The 12,899-nt window shown below is 39.4% G+C and overlaps 1 protein-coding gene and 1 pseudogene across 1 annotated transcript; one reads left to right on the forward strand and one right to left on the reverse strand.

Annotated features, from left to right (window-relative positions):
• The first annotated feature begins 4,024 nt into the window (after positions 1–4,024).
• Positions 4,025–4,962, forward strand: LOC133055763 (olfactory receptor 4C6-like; annotated as a pseudogene).
• A 5,203-nt stretch (positions 4,963–10,165) lies between these two features.
• Positions 10,166–11,080, reverse strand: LOC133055773 (olfactory receptor 4C11-like). Its single transcript, XM_061140888.1, has one exon. The coding sequence runs from the start codon at positions 11,078–11,080 to the stop codon at positions 10,166–10,168; it is 915 nt and encodes a 304-aa protein (XP_060996871.1).
• Positions 11,081–12,899: the final 1,819 nt, after the last annotated feature.

The following is a 12,899-nucleotide window of genomic DNA, read 5'->3' on the forward strand; positions in this document are numbered from 1 at the left end:
AGGCTCAGCTGCTACTTCAGAAAACCCACACAATTAAAATGCTTACAGCACTTTGTTGTTTGTGATGACTGAGAAACCCCAAAACAGAAGCTTTGCACATTTCCCTCAGATAGTAAGCAATACATATACAGCATCTATGGTTTCTCGTTTACTAATTGCACTGGTGCAGAAATTGAGGCTTGAGGAAGCTGAAGTTGTGTATGAAGCAGTAAACGGACTGGCGGTGATTAGAGTTATTAATAGGTTTTCTGTGTCTGGACCCAGTGACAGTCCCTGTAAACATAAAGGCAGATATGAAAACCAAATGATGTGAGTCTGGCAGGAGGTGGATGAGATGACAGTGAAATAAAGTGAGGAAACAGGAACACTGAATAAAGAAGGGAGGGGTGCTGATGACAGGAGTTGAATGTCAGGTAGGAGTCACTCTGGTCATAAGGACAAAAGGGGTACTAGATATTATTTAGAGCGGTGGCTTTTTCTTTTTTCTTTCTTTCTTTTTTTTTTTTTTACATGAAACAAATCACCTAAGGAAATCTTGCCCAGAGGCATAGTCAATGAATATGATTAAGGGTAACTATATGAAGAGGACAGTTTCCCTTCCATTGCCACTCACTATTGGACCATCCTTATACTGAAAATGAGGAGACAGGCTCAGAGGTGCCAGGAGCACGCTCGAGTGATAGGCTAGATTAGTGACACAGCCTGGAACGAAACACACTTCTCGCTTCCTGACTCCTGAGCCGGTGCTCCTTATAATTCACAAGGGTGCTTGTAAGAAAGATCTCAGCTCTTGGGCTGGGAGGGAGGGGATGAGATTAAGGAATGTATACATGGCAGTTCCATAGTCTCCTGTGGATGCTTGCCATTTTGTGCAATGTGTAGGGGTGGGGCTGGCGTTGTTGAACAGCCAGAGTGACCTTTCATCATTTGCCAAATATTACAGTCCAAATGTCAATTTGAAGCTAAGCTCCTTGCAAAATTCATAAAATAAGGCAGCTAGCTTCCCTGAAAAATCCCAATAATAGGAAGCATATTTTCATTGTAACTTTTTTCCCTAGGTTGCAACAACTCTCCTGAAACACCACATAAATCTGTTCTCTTTTCAAGTAGTGGAAACAGAAGTTATGAATTTGAGCTATGTGACCAAAATGCCAGCTTCATAGCACACTAGTTATATAATCTTATGCAATAGATTTAACAACACCTTAACATTTCAATTTCTCTTCTTTAAAATTGGAATATTAATGGTACATAGTTCATATGGTATCATATGAGAATTAAATCATATGAGGTCTAAATGAGACAATGTGGATCTTGGCACTTTGCCCAGCAGCAGAGTTAGTGAACCTAAAAGCTAATCATTGAATTGTCATTATTGTATTCTAGAATCCTTAACTCCACTTAGGGAACAGAGAAAACTGAAAGGAATGACTAGGACTGACTCAGGTTTGAGTGGATTATATTGTGACCTGGGTGTTTGCTGGATCGTCATGCTTTGTGATCTTCATTAATAAACAATATATTATTCAGAAATTATAGTTTTAGATGTATTTCATTAACTTAATATTTATAAGTAAGGCACTGAATTACTAAAGAATCATCATAACATTTGAAAAGAGCACAGAAAGTAGCTACTTCATATTTATTTGAAGATAAAGCAGGGTTGTATAGTATATTGTAATATACTTCGTACCATGATTGGTAAATGATAAAATCACAATGCAATGATCAGAGGAGAAATATTGATGTTTGAGAGCACTGATTCTGGAGTCAGAAAATGTGGTCCACATTCTGGCTTCACCACTCACTTGCTGTACAACCTTGGCTATGTTGCCTCAAGTCTGTGAGAATCAGCTCTCTCATTTGTAAAACAGAGTCAGTTATGGCATTATTCTAGGGCCTGGAGAAGGTGGGTGCTGACAATCAATAATAAGAGTGAAAGGGAGAAATGTATTTCACATGAAAACACCATTTAAAAAGAGGAGAAGAAGGAAAAAAAAAAAAAAAAAGCCTGAAGAGAACATAGCATTAATGAAGTAGCTCTCTTTTAAGCTCTTTATTTAGCAGGCTCAGTTCAGTTCAGTTCAGTTCAGTCGCTCAGTCGTGTCCGACTCTTTGCGACCCCATGAATCACAGCACGCCAGGCCTCCCTGTCCATCACCAACTCCCGGAGTTCACTCAAACTCATGCCCATCGAGTCGGTGACGCCATCCAACCATCTCATCCTCTGTTGTCCCCTTCTCCTCCTGCCCCCAATCCCTCCCAGCATCAGGATCTTTTCCAATGAGTCAAGTCTTCGCATCAGGTGGCCAAACTACTGGAGTTTCAGCTTCAGCATCAGTCCTTCCAGTGAACACCCAGGACTGATCTCCTTTACGATGGACTGGTTGGATGACCTTGCAGTCCAAGGGACTCTCAAGAGTCTTCTCCAACACCACAGTTCAAAAGCATCAATTTTTCGTCACTCAGCTTTCTTCACAGTTTAACTCTCACATCCATACATGACCACTGTAAAAACCATAGCCTTGACCAGATGGACCATTGCTGGCAAAGTAATGTCTCTGCTTTTTAATATGCTATCTAGGTTGGTCATAACTTTCCTTCCAAGGAGTAAGCATCTTTTAATTTCATGGCTGCAGTCACCATCCGCAGTCATTTTGGAGCCCCAAAAAATGAAGTCTGACATTGTTTCCACTGTCTCCCCATCTATTTCCCATGAGGTGATGGGACCAGATGCCGTGATCTCAGTTTTCTGAATGTTGAGCTTTAAGCCAACATTTTCACTCTCCTCTTTCACTTTCATCAAGAGGTTTTCCAGTTCCTCTTCACTCTCTGCCATAAGGGTGGTGTCATCTGCATATCTGAGGTTATTGATCATTCTCCCAGCAATCTTGATCCCAGCTTGTGCTTCTTCCAGCCCAGCGTTTCTCATGATGTACTCTGCATGTAAGTTAAATGGGCAGGGTGACAATATATAGCCTTGATGTACTCCTTTTCCTATTTGGAACCAGTCTGTTGTTCCATGTCCAGTTCTAACTATTGCTTCCTGAGCTGCATACAGGTTTCTCAAGAGGCAGGTGAAGTGGTCTGGTATTCCCATCTCTTTCAGAATTTTCCACAGTTTATTGTGATCCACACAGTCGAAGGCTTTCGTGTAGTCAGTAAAGCAGAAATAGATGTTTTTCTGGAACTCCCTTGCTTTTTCGATGATCCAGCGGGTATTGGCAATTTGATCTCTGGTTCCTCTGCCTTTTCTAAAACCAGCTTGAACATGTGGAAGTTCTTGGTTCATGTATTGCTGAAGCCTGGCTTGGAGAATTTTGAGCATTACTTTACTAGCGTGTGAGATGAGTGCAATTGTGCAGTAGTTTGAGCATTCTTTGGGATTGCCTTTCTTAGGGATTGGAATGAAAACTGACCTTTTCCAGTTCTGTGGCCACTGCTGAGTTTTCCAAATTTGCTGGCATATTGAGTGCAGCAGTTTCACAGCATCATCTTTCAGGATTTGAAATAGCTCAACTGGAATTCCATCACCTTCACTAGCTTTGTTTGTTGTAATGCTTTCTAAGGCCCACTTGACTTCACTTTCCAGGTGGTCTGGCTCTAGGTGAGTGATCACACCATTGTGATTATCTGGCTCATGAAGATCTTTTTTGTACAGTTCTTCTGTGTACTCTTGCCACCTCTTCTTTCATTATATACACTGGAGTGGATAACCATTTCCTTCTCCAGGAGATCTTCCCGACCCAGGGATTGAACCCAGGTCTCCTGCATTGTAGGCAGACGCTTTACCGTCTGAGCCACCACTGAAGTCCATTTAGTAGGTTACTAAGCGCCAAATGCTGGATAATGAATAAATGGGGGGAAAAAAAAGACACAAAAAACAAAACAATAAAAAAAAAAAACCCATAAGTTCCCTGAGATCCCAGAAATACTTGAAGTCAAATAATCACTAGTTATAAATAATGTGCTGCTTTTTCAGGTCTTCTAACTCTTAGCTGGAGCTCATATCAGCAGCTGACACATGGGAAATCAAAACAATGTGACAGAATTCATTCTCTTGGGCATTACGCGGTATCCAGAGCTGCGGAAAATACCCTCTGTCGTCTTTCTAATCATGTCTGTCCACCATTTTGGGAAACCTCCTCATTGTGGTAACCATGGTTATGAGTCAGAGTCTGAGATCACCCATGTATTTTTTCCTTACCTCCTGTCCCTTTTGGATGTCACTTTCTCTTCCGTCATTGCCCCCAAGATGACTGTGGACTCCTGCTCTGAGACCACTACCATCTCCCTGGAAGGCTGCATGGCCCAGCTCTTCGCTGAGCACTTGTTTGGTGGAGTGGGCATCCTCCTCATCACCGTGATGACCTGTGACTGCTCTGTGGCCATCTGTAAGCCCCTGCACTACTTGTCCATCATGAGACCTCAGGCATGCTGCCTGTTGCTGGGAGGGGCCTGGGGGGGTGGGGGGGGTGGGCGATTTATCCACACCATAGTACAGCTTCTCTTCATGTGTCAAATACCCTTCTGTGTCCCAATACAATAGATCACTTTATATGAGATTTGTTCCCCCTGTTGAAACTGGCCAGCGTGGACACCCACACCGTGGGTCTCTTAGTCATCCGCAACGGTGGGGTGATGTGTGTGGCCATCTTCCTCATCCTCGTCACCTCCTATGTGGTCACCCTCTGCTCCCTGAAGTCCTGCAACTCCAAAGGGTGGCATAAAGCCCTCTCCACCTGTGGCTCCCACCTCACTGTGGTCATCATGTTTTCTGTGCCTTGTATGTTTTTATATGTCAAGCCTGTGGCCACCTACCCCATAGACAAGGTGATGGTCGAGTCTGATTCCATCATCACACCCATGTTAAATCCCTTGATCTACACCCTGAGGAACATGGAGGTGAAAAATGCCATGAGAAAACTGTGGATAAAACTGGGGAGTTTGGTTGGCAAGTGACTGTCATGCTAAGAATATCATGTGTTTCCATTAAAGAGAACTTTGTTCTTTCAGAAACATGGGGGAAACAAAACTATCCATTCTCCACTAACAACCAGCGAGATTTCTTAAAAATATAAATCTGATTTTGATTGATAGTGTTTGCAGTTTAAGGGTTATGATATCTTTCTGCTTTCTGTTCTTCTTTAGCTTCCTATTGCCTTCATAGCTTTTTTCATTTTTCCTACTTATTTTTAAATTATAATTACATAATGTCCAAGAAAATATCTCAACAGCTTAAATCAAAATGCGAATAAATGCAATTATTTTAAAAGAAATAACATGAGAAAGGAGAATTGATGGAAAAGTTCATTCCAAGCAAAATCACCAAATTTCTTGCTATTATTTTTATTATTTTTATTTTTAATTCATTTTCATTAACATAATTCCAATTGGATTTTGATAGTTCTATCACAAAGCTGGATAACAAACTATCAAGTACTTCGTTATCAGTAATGAGAAAATACAGCCATCTCTCAGCAGAACCACTTCTAAATAGGAATGTTTTCTGATGGCTTATTTTTTTCTGGAAGAAATTAACTTTTTAAAACTACAATTTGTTATAAAATTTAGATGTTTTTCTAGGACTCGTTCTTAGTGACTTTTGAAAGTGCAGTGTACACATTTTTAACATCTCAACGAACCATTTTATTTATTGTTTATCGGTTATTTGGAATCTCCTTGCCTCATACTAGAATTTCCTGGTTAATCTTTCTACTTCCTCTAAATCTCTAATCACATCTTGAGTGCCTCACCCAACCCCTTGGTGTGCATCAGACATCCTGAGACTTGTCATTTGCCCTCAGAACTTTCCTGGCGGCTGAGTCAATAAAGCATCTGCCTACAATGCGGGAGACCTGGGTTCGATCCCTGGGTCGGGAAGATCCTCTGGAGAAGAAAGTGGCAACCCACTCCCGTACTCTTGCCTGGAAAATCCCATGGACAGAGGAGCATGGTAGGCTACAGTCCATGGGGTTACAAAGAGTCCAACACAACTGAGTGATTTCACTTCACTTCTCTTCACTTCTTAGATTCATGAAAGATTTTCCTTCTCTCTCTCTCAAAACAAGCCTTCATCCTACTGAGGTGACTACTTCTCTCCAACTTCTGGTACTAGATGAAGGGTCATTACTTTAGAGAGCCTTCCTCTGTGACTCTATTCAATGGTTCTTATACTCTCACCATTGTTCTCTATGTCAGTGTTTTCATTTCCTTAGTAACAATGACCAAAAGCAAGTCTATTTTGTATAACTATGCTCTGACTTTTATTACATTCCATGCCGGTCTAGACTGGACATGTCTCCAGGAAGGGATTTTTTTTTTTTTAATTTTTATTTATTTTTGACTGTGCTGGTCTTCATTGTCTCATGGGTTTTTCTCTAGTTGCAGCAAGCAGGGGCTACTCTCTAGTTCTTATGCATGGGATTCTCATTGTGGTGACTTCTTCTGTTGTAGAGCATGGATCGTAGAGCTTGTGGGCTTCAACAGATTCGGTTCACAGGCTCAACAGTTGTGGTACCCGGGCTTGGTTGCTCTGTGGCACGTGTGACCTTCGCAGATCAGGAACCCATGCCTCCTGCATTGGTAGGTGGATTCTTTCCCGCTGAGATACTAACAAAGCCCAGAAGGGGTTTTTGTTTATCCTTCCCATGGATTCATTTTTCAATAAATATCTGTTGGATGAATATAAAACACAAGAGCTTATATTTTTCAAATAGCCAAATTCAGATGGTTGAGGCACAAAAAGAAACAAACACTAAAATTAAAAGTAACTGAAACAAAAAGGCAGAAAGTGAACATTATAATAGAGTTAATGGAAATGGCAGGATGTGATTATTTCATGGAAAGTACTTCATGTTGGGCAGCCAGAAAAGGATTCTATTAGCATGCATCTTTTAAACTGATTAGAATTCTGTTGATATTACATTAGAAAAAAGTTATGAGCTATATTAATGTTTTAATACCAATGAGCTGAGTAGTTACAAAAATGACCAGAAGGAAACAGTCGTGTGAGGATTAGCGAGATAAAGATTCTAGAGAGAGAACACTCTAATTCAAGAAGTATCAGGGTGTTTTTGAGGAAATAAATGTAAAATAACAGAATGAATGGAACATAGTGATCCAGGCAGAGAGAGGCCAGGAGCAAGATCAAAAATATATGAGAGACTCAGATCATGTATGCAATGCTGATACTTCTGAGTTTCTATTCAAGCATGGGTAAATAATTTCCCCAATATATTAAATTTGAATAAACAACAAGAAAAAAGAATGAAAGTTATATTTGGATTATGTCTTGTTTACTTAAGATGACACCACCCTAATGGGAGAAGTAAAGAGGAACTAAAGAGCCTCTTGTTGAAAGTGAAAGAAAAGAGTGAAAAAGCTCTCTTAAAACTCAACATTGAAAAAAAGAAGATCATGGCATCAGGTCCCATCACTTCATGGAAAATAGATGGAGAAAAAATGGAAACAGTGACAGACTTTGTTTTCTTGGGCTCCAAAATCACTACAGTTGGTGACTACAGCCATGAAATTAAGATGCTTTTTCCTTGGAAGGAAACCTATGACAAATCTAGAGAGTGTATTAAAAATCAGAGATGTCACTTTGATGATGAAGGTCTTTGTAGTCAAAGCTATGGTTTATCTTGTAGTCATGTATGGATGTGAGAGTTGGACCTTAAAGATTGAGTGCCAAAAACTTGATGCTTTTGAACTCTGGTGTGGGAGAAAACTCTTGAGCATTCCTGGGATAGCAAAGAGATCAAACCAGTCAATCCTAAAGGAAATCAGTCCTGAATATTCATTGGAAGGACTGATGCTGAAGCTGAAGCTCCAATACTTTGACCACCTGATGCAAGAAGCTGACTCATAGGAAAGGCCTTGATGCTGGGAAAAAACTGAGGGCAGGACGAGAAGGGGGTGACTCAGCTGGTAAGGAATCTGCCTGCGATTCAGGAGACCCCAGTTCAGTCCCTGGGTTGGGAAGATCCCCTGGAGAAGGGATAAGCTACCCACTCCAGTATTCTTGGGCTTCCCTAGGGGCTCAGCTGGTAAAGAATCAGCCTGCAGTGCAGGAGTCCTGGCTTCAATCCTTAGGTTGGGGGTGTCCCCTGGAGGAGGGCATGGCAGCCCTCTCCAGTATTCTTGCTTAGAAAATACCCATGGACCGAGGAGCCTGGAGTCCATGCAAAGAGTCAGACATGACTGAACAACTAAGCATAACACAGCATAGGATCAAATGGAAATGCTTTAAAAGCAGAACTTCAGACATAAAAGTAGAAAAATGGGGGGTGTTTATTTGGAGGGAGTGTATAGCAAGTTTACAATTTGTGAATATGGTATTAAAGGCTCTGACAGATGTCATTTTTTTCATTTATTTTTATTAGTTGGAGGCTAATTACTTTACAATATTGTAGTGGTTTTTGTCACACATTGAGATGAGTCAGCCATGGAGTTACATGTATTCCTCCTCCCGATCCCCCCTCCCACCTCCCTCTCCACCTGATTCCTCTGGGTCTTCCCAGCGCACCAGGCCCGAGCACTTGTCTCGTGCATCCAGCCTGGGCTGGTGATCTGTTTCACTATAGATAATATACATGTTTCGATGCTGTTCTCTCGAAACATCCCACCCTCGCCTTCTCCCACAGAGTCCGAAAGTCTGTTCTGTGCATCTGTGTCTCTTTTCCTGTTTTGCATACAGGGTTAGCGTTACCGTCTTTCATGGTACGTATACACAAGATGTCGTTTTTGTTCTTAGATGTTTTTTTTCCTGTCACTACTTTTTATATTAGAGCTATTTGGGATCTTAGGTGCAACATACTAACATTTTGTCTTCATTTGACAGAAATGCTTCCCTTAAAGCAATACTTAAGTACTTGAGTATTAAATGATACTTAAATATCACAAAATAATACTCTTGGTGCCAATTTGAATTAGAATTATAAGCTCAGGTTCTAAAATAGCATGACAGTACTTAATCATGAGATTATATAGTGGTTGTGGTAGTGGGAGTGGTGAGTGAACATTATTTATATATTAAGCTATCTTCAAATACACAGTTTTTCAATAATCATATATAAAATAAAAGATCCAATTTTGAGAAGTGCTAAGCTTTCAACTTCAGGTTCTTCCCAGAATCCTGAAACTTGAAGTTTCAGATGTTTTGGGGAAGCAAAAGAACAAAAATGCTTCTTTCCTGTACACAAATGAATATAACAAAGAAAACTTAATGGTATGGGAAGAGCCTGAAACTTCATTATTTCCTGCAAATGTTCATATTCCCAAAAGTGATTCTCAAAGTATAAGGAAGATGAAGCGCCTTCTCTCCTACTTGGATAAAACGACCACTTCCTTTCACTTGTCCTCTTTATAAAGCACCTTTTCTGTCCTCCCTCCTGCCCTTTACCCTCCCTTCTGCACATTCATGCTGCCAAACTCTATTTCCTCTTCCCTCTCCTTTATGAAGAGCAATGTGAAAGACTCTGAAGGGCAATTGATTGACTGGCTGTTATGTCTTATTAAGCCAAATATAAGACCCTTCATCTTCTTAACTATTCATGATATTTTAAGAGGTTTTTCAGGGACAGTCTAGGTTTTCACTGATAGTTCCAGCTTTTATAGGAGTTTGAGGGTCATCAGTGTAGATACACTAGTGAGGTGGATTCAGGCACTGATTTCCAGAGTAGCATTTTCTCAGAGAATCTTCTCTAACCGTTAGGTTGTCAAGACAGAAACTGTGATTCTGTAGAGTTCCAGTCCCCTATGGATAAGCTCTTATGACCACCTTCATAAGAACTAAAATAAAATTTAGGAAAAGAATCAATGTGCACACATACACACACACACACACATACACACACATTCTGTCAGTCCTCTTCTCTCTGAAGAAATATTTGTGCAAGAAACTAAATTATCATGTGAATATTGTCTGATGTGGATAGAATTAAAGTAAGAGTCATCAGAGGTTGTTCAAAATTGTTATGGGTTTTAGTTTCTAATGCAAGCCTCTCAGAATAAGGATACTGTGTATCTCTGTCTTTATATCCTTGTATTTCTCTACTCTTGCTTCTGACAAAAATATGCTATCTCTTCTGTCCATAAAGCAGAACTAAATCTTTAAGGAAATATACACAAGGATTCCTCTATATACACTTATCAAGTGAAGTCATGCTTTGCTACACCATAACATTTTCATGGCATTTTTCACTTCTTCATTCCGTAGTGTATAGATCAGCGGATTAAGTAAGGGTGTCCCAATTGTATAAAACACAGCCACCATCTTGTCTATTGGAAATGTGGTTGGTGGGCGTGTGTATATGAATATACATGGGCCAAAAAATATGACAACCACAATGAAGTGGGAGGTGCATGTAGAAAGGGCTTTTCGCCTTCCTTCTGTGCTGTGGTTTCTCAGGGAGTGTAAGATGACAACATAGGAGATAAACAGGATTGTGAAACTCACCATACATATGGCCCCACTGTTAAAAACAGCAAGCAAATTTATCACAGAAATGTCCATGCAGGCAAGTTTCAACAAGGGCTGCAAATCACAGAAATAGTGGTCAGTCACATTGGGGCCACAAAAGGGCAACCTCAAAACCAGGAAAATCTGTGCTGACGAGTGAATACAAGACCCCACCCAGGCTAGAATCACCAGTACACCACAGAGGTGCCGGCTCCTGATGGTTGTATATCGCAAGGGTTTGCAGATTGCTATGTAGCAATCAAAGGCCATGAGGATGAGCACAAAGATCTCCATGCATCCAAAGAAATGGGCTGCAAAGACCTGGGTCATGCACTCATTGTAGGAAATGGCTTTCTCCTGAGAAAGGACATCCACAATTAACCTGGGGGCTGTGATTGTAGAGAAGCAGGCATCAGCAAAGGACAGATAGAATAGGAAGAAATACATGGGACTCCCAAGTGTCCTGCTTGTCTTAATAGTCACCACAATAAGAAAGTCCCCCAACAGTGTTGCAAGGTATAAAATCGAGAAGACTCCAAATATCACTTTCTGCTTTTCCACATCCTGTGTCAAGCCAAAAAGAATGAATTCAGTCACACTCTTATTCACTGACATGGTAATGACTGTAGACAAGATCTAGGTGACAAAGGTTTAATCTGCAGAAAGAAGAAAAGAACAGACATCTCGGGAAGATAAGTGGACTGAATTCTGAAGTCCTAGTTTCTGCTGCATGCTCTGTTTTTTTCCAAATGCCTTTAATCCGATCTGAATCTCTGGAAATCTGCACATGTTCTAATCTCTCCCAGATCTATCTATGATTCAGAAGTTAGCAGCCTTGGATCAAAGTTTTTGCATTTTGAGAATACAGAATGAATGGCCTTTAAAATTTTTTATTCCAACCAAGATCATGAACTCCAGAACTAGTACTTTCCTTGGACAAATGACTTTAGCACTTTGAAATTTAACCTTCAGACAAGAAATGGGGTGCAAATACTTGCCATATCTTATTCTGAGTTTTCCTGAAAATTTAAAGCCGGTTTTGTATCCACAAAGACATCAATATACACAGGTATATTCCAGGCATTATATATCTTTTCTATGTTCTTTAAAATCTAAATAGCACTATTTCAATATTAAGTGCTAACACTATTAGAGGCCCTGCTGAAGAAGCCATTCTTAGTTTGGTTCATTTTTGTGTCTATTATACCTGACTCTATTGGAGTCTTGGTTGAAGTATGCTTTGACAATTTTTACCTATGCTTCTTGTGTTCAAGATGTCAGCTTCACTGATGGTCATAATACAACAAATGCGTGGATAATACACTAAGATTTCTATAATTTGGGAAACTATTATTTACCCTCTCAACTATACTCCTGAACTTACCCCATTAAAGTACTAAGCCTTTCTGCCTATGGATTTGACTTGTAAAATTTCCAATATGTGTATAATCTAACATATGATCTTACTTACACAAGTCTCTCTTTACTCTAAATTTTCCAGAGTATTTTGCTAAAAATATTGTTTGAAAAAAATCCTGTGATTCCAATATACAGTAATACAATTTTTCTATTTCAGATATTTGTTAATATCATATATAGTTTGAATGAAGTCATCATTGTAGTTTCTGACTTTCACTTAGAATTATTATAACAATTTTCACTTTAATATGTGAAATTTCACAATAATTTATGTAGTTTAATTATTGACTTAATGATATAATGGTATATAAAGCTTTAGAATATTGCAGAAAAATCAATGCACATGCAAGCAAAGAAAACTTATTGTATTATTTCACTTGGTTAGCAAAAATATCTTTTTATTACATGTATATTAAATTATATTACAGGCCACATTTTATTTTTTACCACATCTTTATGAAAACATATGGTCCTGAGTATCTTCTATCTTTTGTTGTCTTATATTTTGTAATTTTGGTATTTTATTTACAATCAATATTAATTGAGCAAAATGATGTTTCTTAGTAAAGAATACAGTTGATGGAGTCAGTTTGTCTGGGTTCAAGTCCCAGATTCACTATTTACTATTTGTTAGTAAACTAGTTATTAGTTTACTAGAGGTAATTATGGTTACTATGCAGTTAAAATGAAGAAGGATGTGGCTCATAGTAAGCGAGAACTCTGTAAGTCTCAGTCTCTGCTACTTACTAGTTTACTAGACATAATTATGGTTACTGTGCAGTTAAAATGAAGAAGGATGTGGCTCATAGTAAGCGAGAACTATGTAAGTCTCAGTCTCTGCTACTTACTAGTTTACTAGACATAATTATGGTTACTGTGCAGTTAAAATGAAGAAGGATGTGGCTCATAGTAAGCGAGAACCATGTAAGTCTCAGTCTCTGCTACTTACTAGTTTACTAGAGGTAATTACGGTTACTATGCAGTTAAAATGAAGAAGGATGTGGCTCATAGTAAG

Source organism: Dama dama, chromosome 1 (genome assembly GCF_033118175.1).
Source record: "Dama dama isolate Ldn47 chromosome 1, ASM3311817v1, whole genome shotgun sequence".
Lineage (NCBI taxonomy): Eukaryota > Metazoa > Chordata > Mammalia > Artiodactyla > Cervidae > Dama > Dama dama.